This window comes from Anguilla rostrata, chromosome 5 (genome assembly GCF_018555375.3).
Source record: "Anguilla rostrata isolate EN2019 chromosome 5, ASM1855537v3, whole genome shotgun sequence".
Taxonomy (NCBI): domain Eukaryota; kingdom Metazoa; phylum Chordata; class Actinopteri; order Anguilliformes; family Anguillidae; genus Anguilla; species Anguilla rostrata.
Window position 1 is genome coordinate 10,953,546 of NC_057937.1, and position 26,257 is coordinate 10,979,802.

Below are 26,257 nucleotides of genomic sequence, written 5' to 3' on the forward strand. Positions count from 1 at the left end.
TGTTAAATTTGACCAATAGCATGGAGTTATTCAAGGTCGGAGGTCATTACATATACACAGTCATGAGGTCAACATAGCTTTGGGCTTATATAATTTTTTTTAACCATTAGTCACAGCAAAATTTAAATAGTGTTCAATTAAAATTAATCTTTGCTTGCAAGACAATTACGAAAAGGAAATTCAAGGGAAAAGGGTGGGCAGAACACAGAAAAAATGGAATGGAGAAATAAATATTAGAGCAGACAGAGATTGAGAATGGCTTGTTGACACAGACATTATTAAAGGAAAATAAGGGAGGTGATAAGCATTAAAGTGCTGAAGGAAATTCATGAGTTCTGACAGATTTATTTTCATATTCGGTCTCATGTTTAATGCACATGCCATACCCACAGTGGTAAACCCAATCTAATCCATCGAGGAGATTGGGTTTGCTCAATCCGTCCCAGGAGAATCCTAAAAACCCTCTGCCAGATTCACCTCCATCTGACGTGAAACAAAGATAAACTTGGCAGATGTGACCAGCCAGGCTGAACCATTAATCTTAATAGCTAACCGCAATTAGGAGCAAGCAGTGCCAACGCGTACGACGGCATAAATAACTGCAAAGCAGAGGGCGATGGGTTTAAGATTAAAAGGAGTCGGTCTTAATGGCCTGTATAGTTAGAGCAAAGAGGCATGTGCCAAGAAAGATGCTGATTCATGGCTTTAATCTGCATATGCAATTAGCGAGCAAACAGCTAAAAACCCATTTCGAAACTCTGATAAGTTTATTACTACTGTAACACATCATCACAGTTTCTGCTTGGTGTGGGGGAAATGAGGGATGATAAGGTGGTGTGTACAGAGGGGGTGCTGTGTGTAAGCTGAGAACAGGCTGAGAATGGTGGGGTTGGTGGGTGTTCGGGGAGGGGGGTGGGTGTTCAGTGGGGGTGTTGTGTGTATGGTGGGGTTAGTGTGTGTACAGTGAAGTTGGTTTTTGTAGGGTGGGGTTGGTGTGTGTACAATGAGGGTGGTGTGTGTATGGTGGAGGTGGTGAGTGGACAGTGGATGCAGCATAAATAAATGGACAGTGTTGGGGTGGGGAAAGAGTGGGTTTGTGTGGGGATAGTATGTTCCTTGTGGTGTTGGGAAGATTGTCTGAAGACATTATTAAATCAGCACATTTTCACCTCTGGGAAGGGAGCCAGCTGCTCCACTGCAAGGAGAAGAGTATCTCTCACACACACACACACACACACACACACGCACATACGCGCACACACACACACACACACACACAGCAGTATATCCCAGATGACATCAACCTGTAATATGAGTACATTGCATGATTTACTCGTATAGCTATGGTGAAACTCAGGCACTCACTAACTCTCACACAAACATGCACAGTCACAGGTCTGCTTTTGTGCAGCTGTGGGTGTGCAGACAGTAAAATGCATGGCTGCTGTGCTGCTCGCTGCTGCACAGTACAATGTATTGGCAATGAGCCAACAGCTATACCATGCCCAACTGCTGAACCCAAACCAGTACTTGGATGAGAAACTAATAAGTGATATCTATGTATATCTTATTCATATATAGTTTTATTAAATAGTATGAGGAAATAGTTTGGTCTACGTGCAGCACTTTCAAAAAATAAATAAATCAAGCCTCCAGAAAGAAGCTGAAAAGGTCTTGTTAAATTGAGTCTTGACTCAGTATAGTCACTAAAGATATATTAGTCTCAATACATTCCTCCAAATATGGAAGCAGTACACTAGAAATATTGAGTGGTTTTATTCACAGGGGCTTATCTTATATTTTCAACCATCCATTTCCATTTGAAATCAGCTAATCACAATGCTCTACTGACAACAGAGAGAAACACATTAGTCATGCTCATTCATCCTCATTCCTCATTATATGGTAAGCTCCTTGACTGCATGTCCTAATTGATTTATAAATGGTTCATACATAAGCATCAAGGGCTTTATTGAGGTAACCACTGGACAGTGATATCAGCAGCAAATGTATTAAAAGAAATCAAGTCCTTGAGTCTGAGGCTCGTGAAACAACACTGTAAGAACTGGACTGAGTTGCATCACCGAAACTCATTTTTTGAGTTACATCTCAGAGACTCAAGTGAGAAAGTGACCAAGCAATAATAGTAGCCAGTGGGAGGGAAAAAAGCTAGGCAGCTGCCACAGCACACCAGCTACAAACTACTGATGGGTGAATGAGGCTTCCTGACTGCCAAAATGTGCAGAGCTAGCAAGTGTTGTCAGCAACTGTCAGATCTGAAGCAATTATAAGTGTTCTGCTGAAGAAAGTCTTTTTTTTCCACGGGAGCCAATGATTCGCAAAATGTTGTGAAATCGCCCATTATTGCAGTCACAAGAACATTTATCCATTAGGCAGGGCATTATGTTACATATAGAGTGTTTCTTCTATCGAACAAGAAGCTCGCTGAGTTCGCTATGTTTGGCAACAGTGCTCAGGCGATATGTTCAGTGAGCGTGTTGTGGGGTTGTGGAATGCTGGCTCCGTTACAGTGAGGTGGTGGTGGAGCAGCACGGTGCTGTGAGTTAAAGTAGGTAACTGGCCCACACACAGTCACCATTTCAGTCACTATGCCTACAGCATTCCGCATGTGGATGTCTAGTTCAGTCTCTATTTTGAAACTTTCATGTAACGTTTTGGTGCTCTTGAGTATATCCAGTCTCACATTCCCACCATGACAACAAACCCACACAGGCTCACGGGTTGGATTAAAATAATTCAGCCAGCAGACCACCAAAATAAATGGATTATATCATTCATAATTAATACTTTTACACATATGAATATTTATTATACGTGTTTATTGAATAATGATACTGAGAGCTGCAATGCTCTCAAAGTGAATACTGGGAACTTGTATCTACTGATATTATTATTGTTGACTGACCTTTATAAACTTTATTTTTGTTGGATATATGAGCTTTCAGTATCCATTGGGTTTCTGCTAAAATTGGAAACAGCAATTATCACAGCCTTTTCCTCACAAAAGTCAATGTCTTGCCCTTTGATTTTTCTATGTTTTTGTCCTCATACACTGTTCATACAAATTGCTTTAAAATGAACCACATAATTAAAAATCTATGGTCATACACAGCATGCCCATTCTTTTTACAAGCCTTTATTGGGGCAAGCTTAAATTAATCGATCCATTTTACAAGAAACACAAGCAAATGAAATTACTCGTGTGGAGATTTTACAGATATCTTTGTGTGAAGTAAGCGCAAGTTTGATTTTCCTCAAAGTCAATCAATACAGACTTGAACACCCAGCCCACCTACAGAGCACACTCAGAGAAGATTCAGAAGACTCCTGTTCCAACAAAAGATTGCTTCAAATTACCTTTCAGAAAAGCACTTCAGTTTGACATGAACTGACATTTGAAACTAAAACAAAAACCAAAAAAGAAGCTAGATAGAATGCACTCAAGCACACTCGATAAAATCCTTGGTAGAGTGCAGACCTCCACCAAGGCACAACAGTCTCGCCTCACATGAATGTTCACAACAAATGTCTTGGCAATCCAATCATTACTTTTAGAGATATGTTTGGTCTGATGGTGACGCAATAGGAAAGGTCATGGGGTCACCAAAATCAACAGGTTTCTTCTTTTTGAAAACATGAAAACAAATTTCATGCCAATCCAGCCATTATTTTTCCAGACTCGGAAGAACAAACAGATGGATGGACGGACGGACAGACAACATAACATAACCTCCTTGGAAAAGGAAAAAAAAAAAACAGCTTTCACTGGTGTTTTAAACAAGGTCATTAAAAAAAGGTAAACACTACAGTCTGTTGTCATGGTTCTGGTGCACTACTTGAGGGAGGTACAGGACTGACTTTGTCTTATTTAATTCTTGACATGCCCAGGGCGGGGTTTGAACCGGAAACCCTCCGACTGCCAGACAATCGGTCTTACCTGAGCCATGTCGCCCTCCTTGTGTTTACATGCCGTGGTTGATTGTGCTTCTTGTTTTTTGTTTTCTTCCAGTTAATTTGTAGTGTTCCTTATAACTGCACTTCTTTTTTTTCCCCCGTTGGATCGTCCTTTTGCCCATGTCTACTTAATCACTCTTTATCATTTATCCTGGTTCCTGCCTTTTATAGTTTTCTGTCCTTGGCTTGGCCATTCACAAACAAGTGTGTCTTCAATACAAACTGTATAGTTATAGACAACATTTCTGATGATGGGGAGAGGGGGGTTCATTATTAAATGAAACATTATTTTCATTGACACAAATACGCTGGGGTGACTACAGGTCATTACTCTGACGACTTTCTACATGCGCTACGAGAGCACATCCTTTAACAGGGTGTGTTTCCTCAGTGAAGTGTGTCGCTTGGTAAAGTGGATTTAATGCTGTAATTCAGAGCAGGGACCAAGGGGAAAAGCCATTAAATGTAACAGGCTTTCCTAACCTCACGTTTCAAAGAGCTGTGTCTGGCCCCTCTAACAGTGCGAGGGCAACAGAACGAGAAGAGCAAACAGGAAACACTGATTTATGACGGGGTGGCACAGGAACTCGCACTCGTACTAGGGAAGCTTTTCAAATCCACTGTACATCGTAATATACAGACCATTTAATGGCAACCGACAGTAAAACATCCTCTGGAGGTATACTGCAGCAGCGGTTGCATGTCTCTTGCTCATCTTGCGTTTTTTTTTCACTGCCCTCTTTTGTGCAAATAAAAATCGTATGCTGTAAAAAGACATTAAACATTTTTTTTTTTTCGCCCATGAATGAATTTCATTACTTACAAAGATATGAAGTGGAGCAAATGACTGTACAAACAGGCACTCATTGGCTGTATTGACGTAAGTGAATATGAAATACATAAAGTGCAACATTGCTAATGGCATGCTCAGAATGTTTTTGTCTTTTGTTTGTTCCCTTTTTTATGTGATATATAGTAAGCACATAATGTTTGGGACAAAGGTGAATTTAAAAAAAAAAAATTGGGCACTGTGCTCCACAATTTTAGATTTGTGTTCAAACAATTCACATGTGGTTTGCACATATATCCAGCTTTTATTCAAGGGCATTTGTATATGTTTTGGTTTCACCATGTAGAAATTAAATAGTCCCCCCATTTTGTCCCCCCCATCATAATGTTTGGGACAAATGGCATCACAGGTGTTTCTGATTAGTCAGGTGTTCAATTGCTTCCTTAGGAGGTATAAGAGAGCTTTCAGTGTCTAGTTTTAATTCTAGCCTTTTGATTACCTTTGGAGTCTGTTATTTGTGTTTGCCACCTGTGTGACCCATGTCTCTGACAGTTTTTTTTTCTTTCTCCTGCCTCATAATGGCATCCTTGACTTTCTCCAGCACAACTCTAGTCCTCATTTTGACAAACACCAATAACAGACACCAGAGGCAATGACCAGAAGCGTGAGCAATCCAGAACACTTGCTGCTTTGTATTTGAAAGGAAAAACTCACATCTAACACTGAAGAACAGAAGAAACATGGAACACATGCAGATGACACGGTCCCAATCACATTGCCACAGACTAACGAGGCATTACTGTTTAAAACAGAGGTCTATCCAAACTGGGTCTCACCACACAGACCTTTCATGCCTCATGAAAAGAGCAACTGACTGAGCTACTAATTGAGGAAAAAAAGCCTTTTCACCCCATTATCTCTCTGGTACACCTTACAATGGATTCCGTTAGCTCTCCGCGCAAGGACTGCCGTTTTTGCTACCAGACTGTAATTCTGTTCATTGTCTGCCTCAAACATGAGAGAAAAATAATGTAGCTTCACCGTGGTGGCACACATGCTCATTGCAGTTACTCCATCTGGCTACATTTCTCCACAAATCGAAACATACCACTTACTTTTATTCATTTGTATCCCATTAGATCATCGGTCTCTTTATGAGATGAGATTGAATAATCAAAAGGGAGCGTGACACATACACAGCCATAGTGTGAAAATAAAATAACACCAATAACACCAGACAAATACAAACAAGCCATGAAACACCTGCTACTGGTTGAACCTTATCAATTAGGGGAGGCATTCATTAACGTGAATAGTGCGTCATCTCTGTAAATGTATATCCACATACAGATCCCAGATCAGTTCTGAATCAGCTAATGTGAGGCTAAAAATGTGATTCCCTCCCCGTTTTCCAATATGACTTTGCTAATGGCACGTGTTTGCTGTTACTCTGCCAGTAAAATTAAAGAGGAAGCATTTATTTCAGTCCTGGCATTTCCATGACTTGTCCAAGTGATTCGTTAACTGGGGACTTCTTCCAGGTCGGTTCTGACCACGTTCAAAGACCCATCAGGAAGACTGTGTGCATTTCTCCCACAGGCCTTAGGGTTCTGGTGAGGGAGAGGGAGCCTCACCGGGCTATTCAGCTCCAAACACAGTGCTGCAGAGTTGTTAAACTGCTATATGAGCCAGTCCAAATGAAAGTTTCCTTCTCTAACAGGAAGTCTTATGCAAGTTAAATAAACTGCATGCATCTGTAAACAAACCCATTTCATTTACCGTCCCCGCATTCTTGACCAAAATGCACCGTGATTCACCCAAGATTGTCTGCTTCAGTCACTATCTGTGTACACCCTGTTTACACTACAAGGATTTTCTTAAATATATTATTTGGTTGTTGTGTAGTTCACATTGTCAATCTAAATGAACAGACAATGTCTTTGTATGGTGATGAACTACTGATCCTTATCTACTTCATGGATACATTAATTATGATCAATGTGGAATTGCTGCTATTTGTAATATTCTATATAGTCTAAAACTAAGCACTGGGACAGCCTATTTTTTCATGTGTGTGTGGTGAGATACTTTGATGTCTGAAAGTGAGTCACTTTATACATTCTTAATGTGTCTCTGAGGTTTTCTGTTCAATAGCTGGAAAGGTCCTCTTCCAGAATCAGAATGCTTATGACATCACACCAGAGGGGCTTGATGGTTCTCAGGATGATTCTCCTTGCTTCCTTTGAGAAGGAGCTCACTTTGAGAGTTAAGCTGGATCTCGAAGGGCGCTGAATAGTTTATTGACCTTATTCCTGGGAGAAATGAAATGGTGTGCAATCATGTTGTGTCAGCGCATACGTTGTCATCTACTTTCATCTAAACTTCCTGGTGGAGCACTCAAGAGGCATCTGTGCGACCATAGATACAAGAAGCAGATAAGAGCCATTTTACACAAGCATGAGTGGGGCACAGCAATATGCTACGAGATATGCACTCAGCACAAAAGAGAAATGGAAACGCCTAATCTCAAATCATATTTCATTAATAGTGAATAGTGAATATACCTATAGAATGTTTATATTGCATAAGCATGAGGGTCCAGTCAAACATGCCTCCTGATGTTCAGTATATTTCATTTCCCTCTGCCAAAGGGGGGAAGTTATTTATTCAAAGCAGGGGGGTAAGCTCGCTTGAAAGATATGGAAATGGATGAACAGCAGTTCATTTTAAGAGGCAATGCTAGAATTGGAAAAAATGCATTTTGCAGAATTAATTTAGATTTGAAATGTACACATTTAATTAGGCTCTCAGACCTAGGTATTTCACTGAATTCAGAAGGCGTGCTCTTCTCAGGTATGAACTAATAAAATAGGGAAATTGTGGCCAACTATTGTGAGGTTAAGTTAGGTGCTCTAAGGTTAGACTGAGCACTATGTAGGCCTATGTAATAGACGCATGGTTTCAGACAAAAAAATAAAAAATAAATTCAAAAAATTCACCTTTGTCACTTTGTAAACACCTTTAACAACTAGTAATTACAACTAAGCATGTATCCAAAGAGATCCATTGGCACTCTTGACATTTTCTATATTATTTACACTGCTGAAACAATTCTGAACATATTCCGTCATCCCTATGCATACATTAGCAATGCAAGCCCTCCTCCAAGCAGTGCAATTTACTTTTTTAAAATCTAATTTTATAATGGGATTAGATCTCGGATTCACCCCCACATTAAATGTTGTTTTCTTCATATACCTTACACATGTAATAGTGCACGGAAACGGACTACTGAAAATGGGCACTTTCTATTCACACATTTTGGAGAGCAGAGACGCCAAAAGTAATAAACAAATTGTGGAGAAACGTAATATGCCAAAACATTAAATTCAGTGAAATACTAGGAGCACCCTGCTTTGAACTGCTTCCCTCACTCTAAATCACTATACCGCTCCCTCTTTCAAACTCATCTTCCAATCCAAACAGATTAATCTGGAGAGATTCAAGCATTAAATACAGAATTAATCACATTCTACCTTTCTTAATTAAAACTGTCTGCTGCAATTTCAGCTTCACCAGTTTTGTGCTTGCTGCTGCTGCTGCTCCTATTTGGCTATAACATGGATACTGGGCACAAATTAAGCTCAAAACTAAGTCATTTTTGATCTGCGCTGACATCTATTTGCTGTCAAATGAGTAGCAGAACTGAGATATTTAGAGCCACTGTGAAGCTTGTCGCACATTTACAGTAAAAATCATTGCACTTGCTCCCAGTCCTTCTATAGTCATTGACTTTTGTGCTAAACCATAAGTTGGTCTCACGGTACATCTGCTAACTGGCTGATTTACATTAAACCATGAATCCCACTGTGACACAGATACTGGACACACGTCAGTACCCTTATGAAAAATCACTTGCTGAAAAATCATGTGTCCTAAAACCACACGTGAAGAGTGCAGAACTATAAAAATTATCCCACTTATAAAATGAGAGCAGGAAAAGGAAACCGTTAGCCTACTATTTGAAGTCACATGTTTTGCTTTCACATGTGAAAATTGTACTTCACATTTTAAAAAATAAAAAATAAATTCACAAAATTCGCCTTTGTCACTTTGTAAACACCTTTAACAACTAGTAATTACAACTAAGCATGTATCCAAAGAGATCCATTGGCACTCTTGACATTTTCTATATTATTTACACTGCTGAAACAATTCTGAACATATTCAGTCATCCCTATGCATACATAGCTCAGGAGGTAAGACCGATTGTCTGGCAGTCGGAGGGTTGCCGGTTCAAACCCCGCCCTGGGCGTGTTGAAGTGTCCTTGAGCAAGACACCTAACCCCTAACTGCTCTGGCGAATGAGAGGCATCAATTGTAAAGCGCTTTGGATAAAAGCGCTATATAAATGCAGTCCATTTACCATTTACAGTCCATTTACCAAAAAGTCAGTCACATGTGAAAATGTGGAATTTCATGTGATTTCATGTCACATGTATTTTTTTGTTGCATGTAGACGTTTTCATTCATAAGTGAAAAAAGCCAGTCACATGCGAAAATTCCCAGTTTGCGTGAAATTGTGATTTTCACATGTGAAAAAGCTAATTTCATATGTGATCTTCTCGTAAGGATATCTCAGGAGAGTCAAACTGCCACACACGTACACACATCTGATATCTAACACAAGCTCCACCTCAGATAGAACCCAAGGCCATCAACTAAACTTTAAACAAGAAAAAAAAATAATATTTTGAATACAAGTGCACTCTACACTTCAACTTAATACAAAGAACAAAGTAGGATAACAGTAGCATAGATAACATAGATTGTGTATTGCTTTACAGCAATTACTACTTACTGTTTTGCTTATAGCATGTTACCCTTTTTAATTATACAGCTAATTTATGTAGGAACCATGCCCTAAAGAAGGCGGTAAATCCTTGGCTTAAGGTTATACAGCTAAAGTAGCTCTTGATGTTTTACTTCACAAAGCCAGCTTGTAGATTACACGGCTCTGCCAACTACACATGTCACCCCAGCGCATTCAGTTCTGACACGGATAATTCTTCACCCGGAGCGAGCTATATCTACATAAGGACTGTATCCGCGTTGATGTGATTTGCACACGATTGCCTTGCATCCAGTGCCAGGTAACGGCGGGTGTTTAAAATGGTACAGGCTGATGCCGAGCACAGAAAAATTCAACCAGTGTTAATTCAACTCTAACAGATAGCATTTGGTCACACTCTGGTCCATAGTCCAAATGTTATTGGTTAGAGTTGAATTAACACTGGTCCAGAGTGGGACCACATGCGTTCTGTTAGATGCACACTGGACATTTTGCCGTGTACTGAAGCTTCCCTGAGCCCATGTAGCCATGGCTTCAGGCCCTCTGCTGCCCTCTGTTTAAGGTAGTGCTTCCATGCAAGTGAAAAAAAAAAAAATAAAAAAAAAATACAGTAACAGAGTTAGAGCTAAAGGAACAATTCACAGAGGAGTTAATTTTACTCAGACAATAACAGCATGTTTATATTTATTCCTCAACTCGATAATTGATGTAGATACTACACTGAATGCATAAATGCTATTTTAACATTTTGTCTTATTTCTTTTTAAACTTTCTCTTAAAAATCCATGTACATAAAAAAAATGTAATTATATATATATATATATATATATATATATATATATATATATATATATATATGTTCCAAAACATAATCCACTGTACCAGTAATCCATAACATATTGTCAAATATTGAAGAGGTGGAAAGGCAAGTCAAGAGTTACTCAACCCCAGTTCTAGAGGTGAGGGGACACAGTTCCAGCTCACTGTAAAGCAGCAATACTATCAGAGTGGGGGAAGGAAGTCACTGTGACAAGAGATAGTGTCATTTGATGGGCAAGTGCCTAGCACATTAGACTCCAGAAAACCCATAGATCATGGATGAGTACCCAAATTACTTTTACTAAAGTTCAAATTACTTTTTACTAAATCCTCAGACAATAACATATACAAAGATTTGTTAGACTGTTCGTGGTCAAAAAAGTAATTTCAGTGTTTGTCCCAGCAGGTACATCACAAGTCTCGATGAGATGATCCTATGGATGTTTTTCCATTAATCACTTACAGTCCAGTCATTAATGGACATACATTGCTTTCATTACCGTAAAACGACAGTCTTAGATTTGTAAAGCCTACTGCATTCATAAATGAACGAGTAGCTTAAATTCAACCCACTTTTCAATGTGTCCACTAAATGTGACAAATCCAATTCTCTATGTATAGCCTACATTTGAAAACAACAAGTGAGAAGGTGTTCCTCAGGAGAATGCACTGAATATAGTACAATCTATATGATTAAACTTTGGCATAAAATAATGCCATATTGCTGCTTAACGACAGTCTTGTTCAACATGTGTATTATCGATTAACAAGTAGAACTGGCTTTGCGCCATCGTTGCACAATTTGGGCAATGATTTGCACGACTGCACTGAACATTTCACTCAATATTGACACATTGCATTGCAATTCTCTGGGTCATGACGGAATTATCTGAACTTTTTCAATTGTTCTATTCAGGTGCAATCAGCTTTGTATTTTTTGCGCGGTGGATCAACAAAGACATAACTAAAAAACTTGGACAACATCCAAGAGAAGAGAGGACACTACCAAAGCATGTTAACTTATTGATGACTCCAGCGTGCCAAAGATAGCTAGACAACATATAGTAATACCTGCTCTCCCGTCTCGTGCGACTTCATCAGGTGTTTCTCCTTGAATAGCGACCACAAACCAATGTTTGGGAGAAAAATCAAAGCCATCATGAATAAAAATGCCATCTGAAGTACTCGTTTCTGTCTCCTCTTCATTGTGAGAAAACACCGGAGCGGTAAAATCCAAGATTCAGTAGCGAAGAAGCCGGGTTATCGCACGTGTGTCCCGTTGAAATTCTTTGACCAAATAACCAAATCACCTTCCCAGGAATACCGGAAACTTTCACCTATAACACAGAAATCAGATATTAGCCTGCTGCACCTGCGTGATATAATTGTGCTGATATCTTTTCAGGTGCGATGCAGAATTCAGCGGTACAAATGTGCTAATTAGGATAACGTATAGCTGTGATGTCACCTATCAGGAGGATGATGGACGATATATTAACCCGAATGTCATAAGCTGTGAATTCAGTGAAGATATGTCGCGAATCCATTACTTTAAACGAGCTAACGCGAATAGCACAGGGTAATATGTTCCAGTTCCTATACTTATTCTAGTTCGGAGTTGCAATACGACTCGCACTAGAAAAAGAAGATAACGCAAAAAGCTACAATGGCATATTCAAAACGACTTACTAAGTAGCCTGCCTTGCATGTTGTAACATCAGCCCTGATGATATCCGTTTCATCATATTACCGGTCCTGTTGTGAAAAACGAAGAATTTACCAGACGATAAAAACCACGGTGCTCTTCGACAATGCGCACATAAAGGAAATATACTTGCTCAACTTAGGCTCTTTTTAACCGATACACGAGAAAGCGTAATGAACTGCATTTCTTCCACAAGAGATTTTTTCAGCACCTCCTCGCGCCCTCTCTCCTTACAATCTCACATTTTCAGATGTTGCGACTGCAAACCACGTGCACCACGCATTACCATGAAAACATCCCGAAAGCTCGATACTTCCAAAAAAAAGGCAAAATGTGGGACACCACTGACATCCACATCTGTAGTGATCTGAGAAGCACTGCAAAAGCAAAAAAAAAAAAAACTAAAAACAAAAGGAGGAAATACCGGGAACAGCAATGAATGGAAAGTAGAATCTGGCCGCACGGGCTGCGTGTTTTTGCTTGTCACTTTTCGATATGGATGTTTAAAAAAAGAAAGAAACGTGTGCAATATACTTTATGATAGGGATGTCTTTTTCATATACAGTAAGCTATTAAGCTATTGTGTATCTCGCCCTCATTGCTTATTCGATACAGAAGGCATTATGAGACAAACGTGCCCCAGCGCTCTTAAATAGGCTACTTTACAGTAGCTTTGACATAAATAGGTTATGTGATCTAAGTTGAGGCTTATGGAAGTCTCATTTGTGCGTTTACATTTATGTGTGAACTTATATTTATTTATTACAACTGTGTTACTGTATGTACATAATGTTAATTAGTGCGTTCTAATAGTTATACTAGTCTTCAACTATATAAAAAACTAATAGTCTCGCTAGCTATTGTTCAATGTCTTTGAGACAGAAGATTCTGTCAGTGATGTGAAGGCAAACCGCTGCATTTCGATACAGGCCCATATTGTGTTGCGAGGCAGCTGGGTGGCTCATCTCGCTAAAGCGCTGTTTGAGTTTTGGGATGTGCCCTGCAGACCTGGTGTCAAATTATACTCGTGCTAACTGAGGCTGACAGCTCCTCAGGGGCAAAATGCAACTGGGCAATAACATTCCAAATTGGGAGAGGAGTACATGATGAAAACTGTTAATCAGTCTCTTTCAGAGCTCACCGTTAATTAAGGGAATCCTCCTGGCAATGTTCACCCTAGCCAAATAAACAGCACTGATAAATAGCCCACGTGTTATGTTAACAACATAGGTATAACATGTTGATTAGGGACAAGGAAAATTATCACCATGACAAAAAAACATATAGGCCTACTCTTCATTACACGTTGAGGATTGGCTGAATATTTAATTAAAATGTCAGTACATGTCAGTTCAAAAGAAAACACACAGGTTGAAAGAGCATGTTAATTCATGCAGTTTCTAAAATCTGTCTCTCCGCGTGAGTCACACGAGTTTAATCATGCAAATTCACGGTGATTTCCCAGAGACTGGGATTGCTTCAGGACCATAGACAGCGGCGACGTCAGCTCCCTGGTCTGCCGAGCTGTATGTGTTTGGGGAACAGCCCGGTTCTTTCGTGTTCCTGTCATCAGGTCAGGTTAAAGTCACAACTTATTGTCCCTTTCCTTCCCTTCTGTGGCTTCCCGTGTTCCTCCCAGTCTTTCTGACCTAATAAAACTGCGTTATTCGTTTTGGCTCCTTTGTCCTTCTTAGACTGTGGTCGCTCCTCCTTGAATTGTGCGTATTTATGAATTATTTATGCATACCATGTACTTATTAATAACCGCTGACATTTCTGGCTTGATTAATCATTTGCTTTTGCACAGAATATGTTGGATTTGTGTTTCATACAGGATATTTCGTTTTTCAACATTGGAAAAGATGCATACTGTCAAAGAAATTAAAATCTTACAGTTGCATTGAACAGCATCTTTAATTACCTTTAGAAGCAACATGTAATACAATGTAGAAGTATACTGCACATTGTAGCTACTGGCAGAATTGCTATTTTATTGAGGCCTTACCTCTTGATTTAGATTTTAATGGTGTGTTCCTGTTGACATAGGCTAACATGCAGGAGAGATAGTTCTTTGGAGCTGTTTTTGTGTTTTGCCCCTATTATTGACAGAAAAAATACGAAAGGAAAGAAGAAAAAAAGAAAGGCCAGGCTAAATCTAGCTCTCAAACCTCAAAATATTGTACTGTATTCATGTGCTGATAAACAAGTTGTCTGCACTTGTTCTTTGAATTGTAAATGCAAGGGTGTATACACTGTGTTGAGGAATATTTGTACATTGAAATGAAATTCTTTCAACATAAACTGAACCTGCATTCCAGTGAAAGGTTGACATTTTCAGAAACTTTGTTCATTTATGAAGGTCCAAAAAAAAAAAAAAAGATATTAAAGAATCCACCAACAGAGGGTGCCCTAAATCATGTGCAGATCAGCATACAGCTTGCGATGGAGTGAAAGGCAAATGCGCACCATGTGACTATATCTTTAATAAAATACCACAACTTGTATCTTATTCATTGCATAACATGACCGGCCCTCACAGTATATGTTACATCTGTCCAAATGTCAGCTGCATAATTAAGCTGTGGGGTCTTTGGTTTTAGAAATAAATTTTAGTTTTTGGTTGTAATAGATATGCAAAATAGAATATGTAAATAGAATAGGTTATATGCTATCAATTTAATTGATCCAAGAATGACCTTTTCAGTGTATGCCATAGTTTCCATTAAGGCGTTCATAAAATATTTGTTTTGTGATAGCTCTTTGAAACCTACTTTCAAAATGCAAATAGCTGTACTGTTGTCCGCAATGTTGCATGCATTTCAATGATTGGAAAACCAGTATTTTCAAGGCAATGCTCATTATTACTGTTTTTGAAAACTTGAAGCTTATTGAAATCGATCTACCCAAAGAGCCGAAAGTACTTATTTACCGGAAGTCTCTTCCAGCACAAAATGAAAAATTACAAGTCGAGGGAGCGACAGTAAAAGACCATACTGAATGTAGGGAGAAGAGGAGATGGCTTCTGTTATTCATGGACTGTCAGGCTCCTACTGCAGCACCACTCTTCCTGTAGTGCTCCTGAATTTATGCATGTGTATGTTTGTGTGTGAGTGTGTGTACATGTTTGCAAACATATTTATTTATGCCTGTACAAACAGAAAAAGAAAATGTTTTACGGATGCTGCCACAAGGAGAGAAGGAGTTTCATGTTAGATCACTTCATGGGAAAGATTAGTCCTAGTTGTAGTCATAACAAAAATCTACAAAAAATACCTCATGTGAAACCCAAGGGCCTGGGTGGAATATTTGCATGCTGACCCATGTTCTGTTTGCATTTCCTAGGTTTAGTTGCACACTCAATAATTTATTTGCATATACAGTATGGTAATAGGCCACCTTGGGAACAGGGATGCACAGCAGTGGAAGCTATGCTCTACAGTATCTGCTATTTATTCTGATACATACAAACACATCAGGCAGAACAATTTTCACACTAAACTCAATTAAAAAAACTAAATTAAATACAGGATTTCAACCATCAGCATGTCATCAGTGTTCATCTTTGTTCAGCATTTACTGAACCAGTCTCTGTAGATATGCATTTATTCCAGTAAGGCGGGAGCAGGGGATTGAGTGTTGCGCTTGCTGTTGCTTTGTATCATCTGTCATCGGCAGTCAGAAACTGCTGATCTAGATGGACATTCTTTTTAGGTTCAACAGGACATTACTGCTGTGGCTCAGGCTTTAAATGGGGGGGGGGGGGGGTGGAGCTGTTAAAAATGCTTGTTATTAATATCATTCATTTTAGTTTGTCATCCTGGTTTTGTTGAGGGAATAACGCTAAAGTACTTGTGCCAGTTCCAGACGGAGAGAGTGCCATTGTGCGGCGTACATATAACATTCCACCCCCTTCAGTCCCTGGGGCACTGTGCACTGAGCCCTTACTGCAGCATTGAAATATCACACACGCAGTTACATCATCGTGGTTCCCTTGCACATCATGCGCAGCAAGGTATCGCCAGGGTCGGCTTCTAGTTAATTACACAGCAGTCATCTGTTACAGAGCTGCCGTACAAATAGGTCAGTGCAGGTGGTGATGTATGGATAAATGTAGCTTAAAATACAATGTTATTAACACCCAATGTATAATGAGTCACTTTGTACCTGGTAAGTGGGAGTATTTCTGCACCTTTAAGATAATCAGATCAATTTGAACATGCATCATTTGTATATATTCTATATATTTGCCTCAGTTTGCTTAAAATACAATTTGCATGTATACATATTACTTTAGTTTAATGAATAAATGCATTGAAGCCCTCATATTTGTGCAAAACTCAAGCCAAGGCTCACACGGTTTTCTCCAAGGGGACAATGCCAGGATGTTTGGGCAGGATTTGCCCCTTCATGTGGTGGCTGCAGGTGAATAATCCCAAAAGGTTGCAAAAGTCAATGGGAATAGTATCATTTTTAGCCTCTGGGACTCACTAAGATTGCAGATAAGAATGCCATCTGTGCAGTACTGTTGAAAACAACCCTCATCTGTTCAACAGCCAATATATCTCATCAAGCTCCCACATCTAAATATCATTTATGGAATGATTTTGTCTTCATGTGGAGCCTCCTTCTTTTCATAATTAATAAGCACCACATGTCCATCAAGTCCCAGACAAGAACACATTTGATGGGACAGGAACATTAAGCATGTTTAAAGACAATTCAGCTTTAATTATAAAAAATTGGAGCAATCCTATGATATATTCCCAAGGTAAAAAAAAAAAAAAAAAACATAAAATCAGCTTGATTGCATCATGAATTCCCACTGGATGAGGTAGATGAATCAGTTATGATGGTTTTTACATGGAGCAATGCGGGAACTGTGACTGTGTCCTTATACAGTAAGACCTGAGCACTTTTACCTAGTTTATACTTTTACACTAGTATGATAATGAGATATGTTTAGCGCATGAGCACACACACACACACGCACAAACACGTACACACACGTACACGCATGCACACATGCAAACATGCACGCAAACACACACACACACACACACAAACAGATACACTTGAAAAAGCTTATTGACAATAACATTAGAATGAAAAACCTATGAAACACAGGTTACAAAACACCAATTACCCTGCTGAATAAGAAGCGTGTGCATTCCTCTTGCAGGTAACTACTGTATAAAACACACAGAGACCATTATCTGTACCACAATCAAATATATCCCTTCGTATCTTATCTGCCACATATAGATTCGAATACCAGTTTACAGGTTACAGACCATCAAAATCGTCCAGCCGCTGGGGTCAAAGTCAAAGTCAAAGTCAAGTTCCATTCAACCTGACCTCCTGCAACATGTCAGTCACACCTTGTTCTCTGACCAGTCAAGTAGACAGTGAGCCTGAACACATCCTGGACTACCACAATCCAAAGGCTACATTTATAAATATGAAAAACCTTGCCTCATGTTGTGATACAGTGATTGAAATAAAATGCGACACTTTTTATTTTATTTCAATGACACAGCTGTCATGTCCAGCCAGGACATATATAAATGATTACTGTTATAAACAGTTGCAGGGACTATCAATTATATCAGCTAATATTATTGATGTAAACATGATTTAATGTTGTCTTGTAAATTCCTCTTGTAAATGCATATAGCAGCATTGAGTGGAAAAAACATCATAAATATGAAGTCCTTCAAGGTAAGAGCTGCAAAAATGACTAAATGGCTACAATCTTTGATTGTTGATCAAGTTTGATGCAACCATGTGCAACTATGTGATCTATTTGCATGACCATTTACTGCAATACACTGTCCTCAATTTCTGAAACCTGAAATAGTCCATCCAGTTTCTGAAAAAGAGGCTTAAATCTCTAGCTATATCTCAAAGGAAGGAGATAAACATAAGGGGATGCATATTAAATCTTCTTTCATTTTCAATCTAATATTTATTTATTTTAACAAGAAAGGATTGAATTCTGAGGATACCTCTTTACTTTTCAAAGTCAGTTAAGCACTCAGGAAAGATAATGTATTAAAGATCAGCGACTTGCATGCACTAATTCATTCAGTTTTTTTTTTTTTTTTTTTTTTTTTTAATGAACAATTATTTCTTTCTTTTAAAATTCATAAAATGACCCAGGGCTAATTATGCCCAGGTTCAAATTTAATATGCGATAATTGTAGCAGACTGAAATATGTCTTTGTTAAAGGTGAAATTATTTTGGCTTTAAATCCTTCTGAAGCCAAAGCATGAAAGGCTTTACAACATAATGGTCTCTGACAGTACACTGTAGACCACACTGTTCAGCTTTTCTGCTTTTATTAAATAGACTGCAGAGAGCAACCATGTTACAAAACAGAGCAGGAGAATGTACAGCAAACATTCTACAATTCTTTATGCCATGTATGGTGGATTGGGCATGACTTGTGCATAGGAGTGGATGCAATGGCAATTAGAATTCATGTTCCTGGGCTGCAGGGTGGCTTATCCTATTAAGACACCGGTTCCGTGTATGGATGCTGCCACAGTATGGTGGCAAATCCAAACCCAGCCAGTGGTGGCTTTGACTGACAGTTTGGTAGGGCATAATTGGCCATAATGTCATCGAAAGATTGAGCAATTGCGTGTCAATTGTATGTTACGGTATGCTTATTGCTACTAATTTATACACTGTGATGACCTCCCTTTTGGTATATCTGCTCTGAAGGCATTATAAATAATTTTTTGAAAAAAATCTCATAAATATGAAGAAGTTATCACATGAAAAAAAGTCAGTATTACAAGCTTCACCCCAGAAGAGTGTTTGAAATTGCACTGTGTAAATTCCCTAACAGCCACAAAGCCCTGGAAACAGGCTGAGTGCGATCGTGGCGTTGAAGTGGCAGTCAGATCCTCGGTGCTTATGGGTGATTTGTGAAGCTCCTCCGTGTTCTGAAGATGCCATAAAGCGCGACGCCGAAGACGGGAAGATGAGGTGGTTTGTTCTGCGGTGACCGGTCACGCACGACTTTCACTTCATAACAAGGGGAATAATCGATTCCCTTTCTGCTAGCTCCATTCAAACTAAACCGAAGGCCTGTCAGTCTGACGCAAAGCTTCGGTTTTAATGCCGTGTTTACATCGAATGAGAACGATGTACTGTACTGCACAACGTGCTATTTTTAACCGGGATTCAAATGTGCTAAACGCCACCCTTCAGGTTAATTATGCAATATGATGGATGGAAATTCATTATGTAACCGTTTTATAAAGTGTCTGCTGAAAAGAGTACATTACATGCATGACCAGCCATAGATCAGTACAGAGATTTATTTTTTAATTAGAAACAAAATGTAACTTAAATTGGATACAAAACTTTTGATATACAGATTATAATTAAGATTTAAAATTATGATATTTTGTCAGCTGTCTTATTAACATAGACTCAAAGTTAACCAGAGGGTCTTATAGCCTATTCTAACTTATGCTGAACTAGTTTTACGAACAAAATAAATTATTTTATACAACCTATCCTAGGCCCTCATTCACATTAGAGCAATAGAGAATCCTATATATGCAGTGGTGCTGGGGGTAAATGTCTCTTTGGCTGGGTATTATATGGCTCATCATGCAATATTGACTCATCCAGGTGATTGGACACCTTCTGTCTGCATACACCAGCTGTGTACATTTCTCTACAGTATAACTATGCAGCTCAGTTGGAGAACAGTGGAGTGAAAAAACAAATAAACAAAAAAAACCATTCATGTTTATGTGCCCTCTCCCATATTTCCAGTGGTCATTGCTGTTATGGAATGTTATGGCCTAAATCTATGCTTGAGAATTTCAAATGTCAGGAAAAAGAAAAAAAGGCACAAACCACATTAAAATACATGTACAGCACATGTAGCAAATGACAAAATGAATGTTTATGTTTTAAAAAATTAAACCTGAATGTTCAATTTAATTTTAGCCAAAAGGTAAAGGAAGGTAAAGGACAAGTACAGACCCATAAGTTGTCATTCAGATCAATACTGCAGTAGCCTGTCTGCACTGTGATAAGGGCATTACTCCCAAAGGGTCTTCTGAAGGCAGAGGAAATAATTCACAGGTTTAGCTCTAATCAAGACAAATATCTCTTGATCTGTCTTTCCCTAAGACCAGACTTCCATTTATTACCTCAAACGTCAAAAATGTCAATCAACCTGAGGAGGCCATCACTGACTGACTGCTGCTTTTAATCATAAATTGTCCAAAAGAGGTTTTTTAAAGTGATGAGACCAGATTTTAGACACAAACAAGCCAGACTATGACCACTGACTAGCACATTCGGTAAAGGCATGCACTGCAAGCACTACTGGAACCCGGAATGTGCGGGCTCAAATCTGGGCTTATGTTGTCAGCTGATGAAAAACCGCCAGTTTACAATGGGATGACACGGTTGGCTCAGACAGGACCTGAGTTAGCGCAGCTTCAGCTCCTTCTGACAACGTGCCAGGTGCCTACGGGCTGCCACTCGCTGACAGTAAGAGATTCCCATCTCCGCCAATTGGCGCTAGCACTCCTGCAGTATTGTGCGGCTTATACGCTGTAAGAACTCCCGGACTGGTGTTTGAAAAGAGAGCACGCGTTTCGGCTCAGTGCATCCTTCTGCGTGGATATGGAAGTCACAGCAGTGACTCGACCCGTACAGCGACCGTAAAAATTTGGGGGGAAAAAGTTAAGCAGTTGGCTGTAAGGTTGTAATGCCCACGAGAAGAGCTAGTCATTCATTAAACATGATATTCAGTACGCAATATCATAGTCAGCTCATATCATTTTGTTGGAAATGTTCCTGGTTATTGGTTCCAACAAGTGAAAACCTTATAATGCTCATTCTTTTAGCCCCAGGAACATTTTATGTTCATTGACATTTCATATTTATTTAAATGTGTAAAAGCATCATTAAACAATGAATGGGACATGCACATTGCTATATTTCGAATATAATTCCGAGCATCACACTGTTTCCTATCAAGACACAAACAAATGGCATCCCATTATCCTTATGCCTCAATTAATATTTCTGCAGATGACAATTTTTAAATTTTATTTAAATGTTTGCTCCTTTTTTTCAATTAGGACTGAGATCTTGGATTTTTTTTTTTTAAATATATGCTTAGACTTTATGGATTTTTGCAACTTTTGATTTTCAAGAGCTGATATATTTTACATCCATGGGTATGAACACATTTTCTGATTACCTTTAGGTCTCAAAAATACCCTTGCAATCCATATTCCTGAATCCTTGCTCAGGTTTCTTGACTTTACCATGAAAATAGCGACAAAGGTACAAGGTAAGTAGGTAAGTAAATTTTTAAAACATAGAAAAGGGGAATAATTTGACTAATTTGTGTAGATATTTCTGAAATGTTTAGCTTGAAATGCGTATATGATTTTCCTATCATAAAGCATATTTTCCACTATAAACCCAAGTCATTGCATTCAGTCATATATTTACATTACTCCTACTATGTGTAAAGAAGGTCACAGCTGTGCAGTTGCAGTGGAAAAATAACACCGGAGTGAACAGCCTTGCTACTCACAAGAGTACTGCCTACTGACTACAATCTGAGTCATGAGCCACAGAGTTTTAATTGAAACCAATCGATGTCAGCTGCATGACTGTTCATTCGCTATAGACTAAGCCGCATTGACAAAAAAAACTGTGTTAAGCTGTGTGGATGACAACTACTGATGACAGCTTGTGCTGAAATGCTTGCTTGGTCTGTTTTTTTGCGCAGTGTGCGGGCAGCATTCTTTGATAGTGACTAGTGTCCAATACCAGCTCCGTACACTGGCACCATCTATGAGTGTAATCTTCTTCAATTTCATATATACTTCTTGCCGTACAATTCTCCCTGCAAACGGAACTTTTCTCCACAGCTTGTAAATACAACGTATCATCAGATCAACAGCAGTGCTATTGAGGCAGGGCTCTAAATAAGGAAGACAGAGAACAATTGATTAGTTTTCTGATGCTATGCAATCATCCACTAGTGATTCCAAGGGCATCAAATGTATTATTTATTTGACAAGTGTGGTATCATGTTTAAAATACATACAGTGCTCTATGATGTAGAGTAATGTATTATTTTCCTCAGCCATACAGACAAAGCACAAGTGCAGTGGAAGTAGAAGTTTCATCACAGACCTGTATGAAATCCTCAGTCTCCCACAAGTCTGAAAGAGAGGTAGAGAAACCAAAATAAAAGAAAAAACACTGAAAGAACTGAGAACAGAGAGAATGAACAAGATAAAGAAATGCTTTGTGTACAAAATTGCCTATTAATCTGACCAGGGTTTGTTTTTGTGACCTGGTCATTGAGTTTATATGACGTACAGAAACATAAAAAATCTCATTGAAGTGTGCAATGAGCCCCTCCATTTCCCTGTCTGTCTTCTGTCACCTTATCGCAGTGTCTTTCAACACTGATGGGCTCTGATATGGAGCCATAAATTGGCCGAATTGTGCTTTGAGTTTGAGTGGGTTAACTTCCATTTTCACTTTGGGTTCATGAAAAGTACTTTAAAATCCCAAAGCTATTTCATCTAAACTGACTCCGCACTATAACACTTCAATATTAAAAATTCATGCGGTTGTGACAAAGTAATATATGCTCATAGGTTATAAAGCCGTGGGAAAAATGTGTGAAGCCATCCTGTCTGAATTATTATTGCACCTTATGTTATGACAAAGGCAATTCATAATGACATTTTTTTTGATTGACCACATTAAAAGTTAACAAATGACACCATAAAGCTACACAATGCATTGCTCAAGTGACAAGGTTTGCGAGTAGTTTTATGATAATATAAAACTAATTGGAATTATTGACTGCTCTGAAACCTCTCTATGAATCTACTGTAGCGCACAGAGTAGATTCGCAGCTGTTAAGCACAATGTGCTGCAGCGTGTTGTTATGTATGGGGTATATTAGCTGTGGATCGGTCATCACTCATGTCACAGTCTGGGGATACGGATGTGATTAGTGCAAAGTTAACAGTATATAACCGTCTTTCGCCTAAGGCATTCAATATGGCATAAAAGCAATGGAATGTATGCCTGCACTGACTGTGAATTGAAGCTTTTCTCAATGTCTGGGGTGCACATTTTTACTGTGCACCTATTTCAAGCCGCATTGTGATGCTCTATATTTTCATGACTCAACTGATTCATAATTCGTGAAAGAAAGTCGAGTCGTTGAGTTCATTCAGTTTCACAAGCCTTTGCTTATGATGAGGATGACGTGATCCACATTCATACCGCCAATGAGAGAGCTAATGCACACCAGTTCTTCTTTTTTACAGCCTCTTCAGGGCTTTGGTGATGCTCTAGTTAAGCTAAACATTTTGGAGCCCTCTTATTTCCTAGGTCCTCGTCAGAGTAGTCAAAGTAAATAGGTACTGTCACAGTCAATGATGGGGTTATGACTAGTTTTTTTAAATATAAAAACGTTGTCAGAGTACAGTGTTAAAATTTAGGAGGCATTGCGTATGGGTGGGATTTAGAGCCTGTCCAAACAGTGTCTTTTGATTTTTGCTCTTGGCACAAACTTGCTAGAGCTTTTAGCTTGACCAGGCTGGCCAGACTGTGGAAAGGCTGCTGCAGAGGTTTTTGGTATGAACACATAACTGGCAGCCGATCTCAACAGTAGGGCTATGATGATAAGAGGTCCAGTTTGATTGATTCATGCAAACGTGTACAAAATTTATCAGGCTAATGGCACAGGAAAGATCCAACATAATTTTTTCTGCCTTTCCAGATAAGTGCCTTTGTCTAGATGTATCCTCTGCTGGCATTTGGGTTTATAGGGAGCTGTATCCATATTGTTCTTAAAAAAAATTATTATTCATGACTCTGTCACAGGGAGGAAGTGATGTGCGCTGAATTCCAAAGACGGCTCTGCGGAACAGCCTTTTACCGGCGGGAGTCATGGGGGGGGGGGGGGGGGGGGACGGAGCTGTTCGGCAATGACTTTCCCATTCTGAGGGTGAAAATATGCGCTGAGGTAAAAATGAATAACTAAACATCCGGCTACGCGTCCCTGTCGGTGACAGCGCACCCCCTGGGGATCAGTCAGTATTACACGCTCGGTTCAAGCCTTTTCCAGGCGGCGAGCAATTGAATTTCAATTTCCTCACGGTCTTCAGGGAAAAGGGCTCACAGGTAGAATATATTTGACACATGGGTGCCTGGAATATAATGATATCTGTATTCGACGTTGCGATGTGGGAGGAGGGCAGGCCTGGATTTCTTCTGTGGCATCATGTCCCCACAGCCTGAGAAGGGGCATTAGGTCTCAGAAAAAAAAAAAAAAAAGAAAAAACACATGAAGATAGTCTCACTATGGTCCAAGATCCAGCTGCTCTCGCACTGGCAAAGCTACCATGGAAGACCCATGTGCCATTAGCAAAGGCTAAACATTAGCAATGTACTAATTTGGTACCAGCAAGTTTGATTAATTTGAGAGATTAGCTCTGGCACATCAAAAGCAAATGTTTATAGCATTGCATATTAACATACATAAGGAAAGCCGCGGTAATAGTACTTTATTGTCCACATTACTTGAACAATTGGAACGGAAATTTGAACATGTATTGCATTTTTGTCTTTAATTAATTCTAAAAAAAGTTTGGTTTTTTCTTCATTGAATTATACTTCAAGTTCCTGTAGGTTATTCAGATCTATAATAATTAGAGCAGTTTTCTACATATCCTTTAATAATCATGAGTGACACAGGCCTATGCCGAAACATAAAAAATAACTCTGAGACCTGTTTCCATTTAGGTCTGCATTAAATCATGTTATGCTGTAATTTCATTAATAACACCCCAAAGCGGCTTACTGTTGAACAATAAGGCATTATATCCTGCTTTAGAATAATTTATGTTTAAATTTAATGTTGCTGAGTTGCATCTATTAGTGGTGATGAAGGGGTTAATTCTACTCATGGCAGTACTCTTCTCTTCTTTATGTAGAAATAGTTTGACGAAGACATGCAATAATCAGTATCCACTGATACAGAGGTTAATGTAAACCCACTATTTCAGCGTGGAAAACCTCAACCATGAAGTCTTACACAACATCAGTTGGTCACCGATGATGTCACGAATAGAGTAGAACAGAAAATAATAACTTTACAGTATTTCTCCCAGGGGAACTTAATTTAAGTGTCATATTATCACTGAAACAATCTCACTTTTAAGGGTCATTTAATCGCAAGCCTTTTTCTTAACCATCTTAAGTTCTTTGCATAATCATTTTTCGTCTCAGCATTTCTATCTGTACCAACACCCCCCCCCCCCCCCCACCACCATCACCATCACCATCACCACACACCAGGGGGTGCATCTATAGTTCAAAAATGATCTTTTCATTTAGCTTATGGGAGTATTCTCTCTTCCTCTGATAATTACTCAGGGCTGGGATTTCATGTGTCTTTGTGTCGAGATGCATTGCCTCGCTGTGGGTGTTTCCAGGGAAACGCAGGTGCCCTGACAGTATGGGAGGGGCACCGATACTCAGGTGGAGCTGAAGCCCCTCACCTTCCTGTGAGAGACCTGCTCAGGTGAAGTGCGGTCAAATCCGGTCATTATTCATCATTACGGCCAGCCCCGTTTCTCAGAGGAGCCAAGCTGCGCGGGGCGGACCGCGCGGTCGCTCCGGCCCTTATTATTTCCAGAAACGCTCCTCACCTGGTGGGAAGGAAGCCATCACCGGCCCTGCAGAGGGAGGGCCAGGGTCACAGACATCATCTGCCTGTGTCACCGAGGCTAAGCTCTGCATGCTAAACAGCTGTGGGGGGGTCTGGCCGCATTCACTCATCAGGGCAGGTGCAGACCTCCTGCACCAGGCCTCTCCCTGGGAGTCATGTGACCTTTCTATCTGCAGTGAGGCTCTCCAGGTCTCACGGCACACAGGTCATTTGTCTCAGTCAAGACAAACTTAATCATTCATTTCCTTCACCTCAGCCAGAATCTTGAGCTCAATTTAGCTCCAAAAGACATTACACATGCACCATGTGGGTACATCTACAATTAAATTACTGTTGTAATCGCACTGGTTTATGTTAGA

General features: G+C 39.4%; 1 protein-coding gene across 1 annotated transcript in view; it reads right to left on the reverse strand.

Annotated features, from left to right (window-relative positions):
* Positions 1–12,390, reverse strand: part of galntl6 (polypeptide N-acetylgalactosaminyltransferase like 6) — a 114,942-nt gene extending 102,552 nt beyond the window's left edge. The window contains exons 1-2 of the mRNA XM_064335109.1: positions 12,126–12,390; positions 11,508–11,773 (exon numbers count right to left, since the gene is read on the reverse strand). Of these exons, the coding sequence (XP_064191179.1) occupies positions 11,508–11,642 (135 nt within the window). The 5' untranslated portion in view covers positions 11,643–11,773; positions 12,126–12,390. The remainder of the gene's footprint in view (positions 1–11,507; positions 11,774–12,125) is intronic.
* Positions 12,391–26,257: the final 13,867 nt, after the last annotated feature.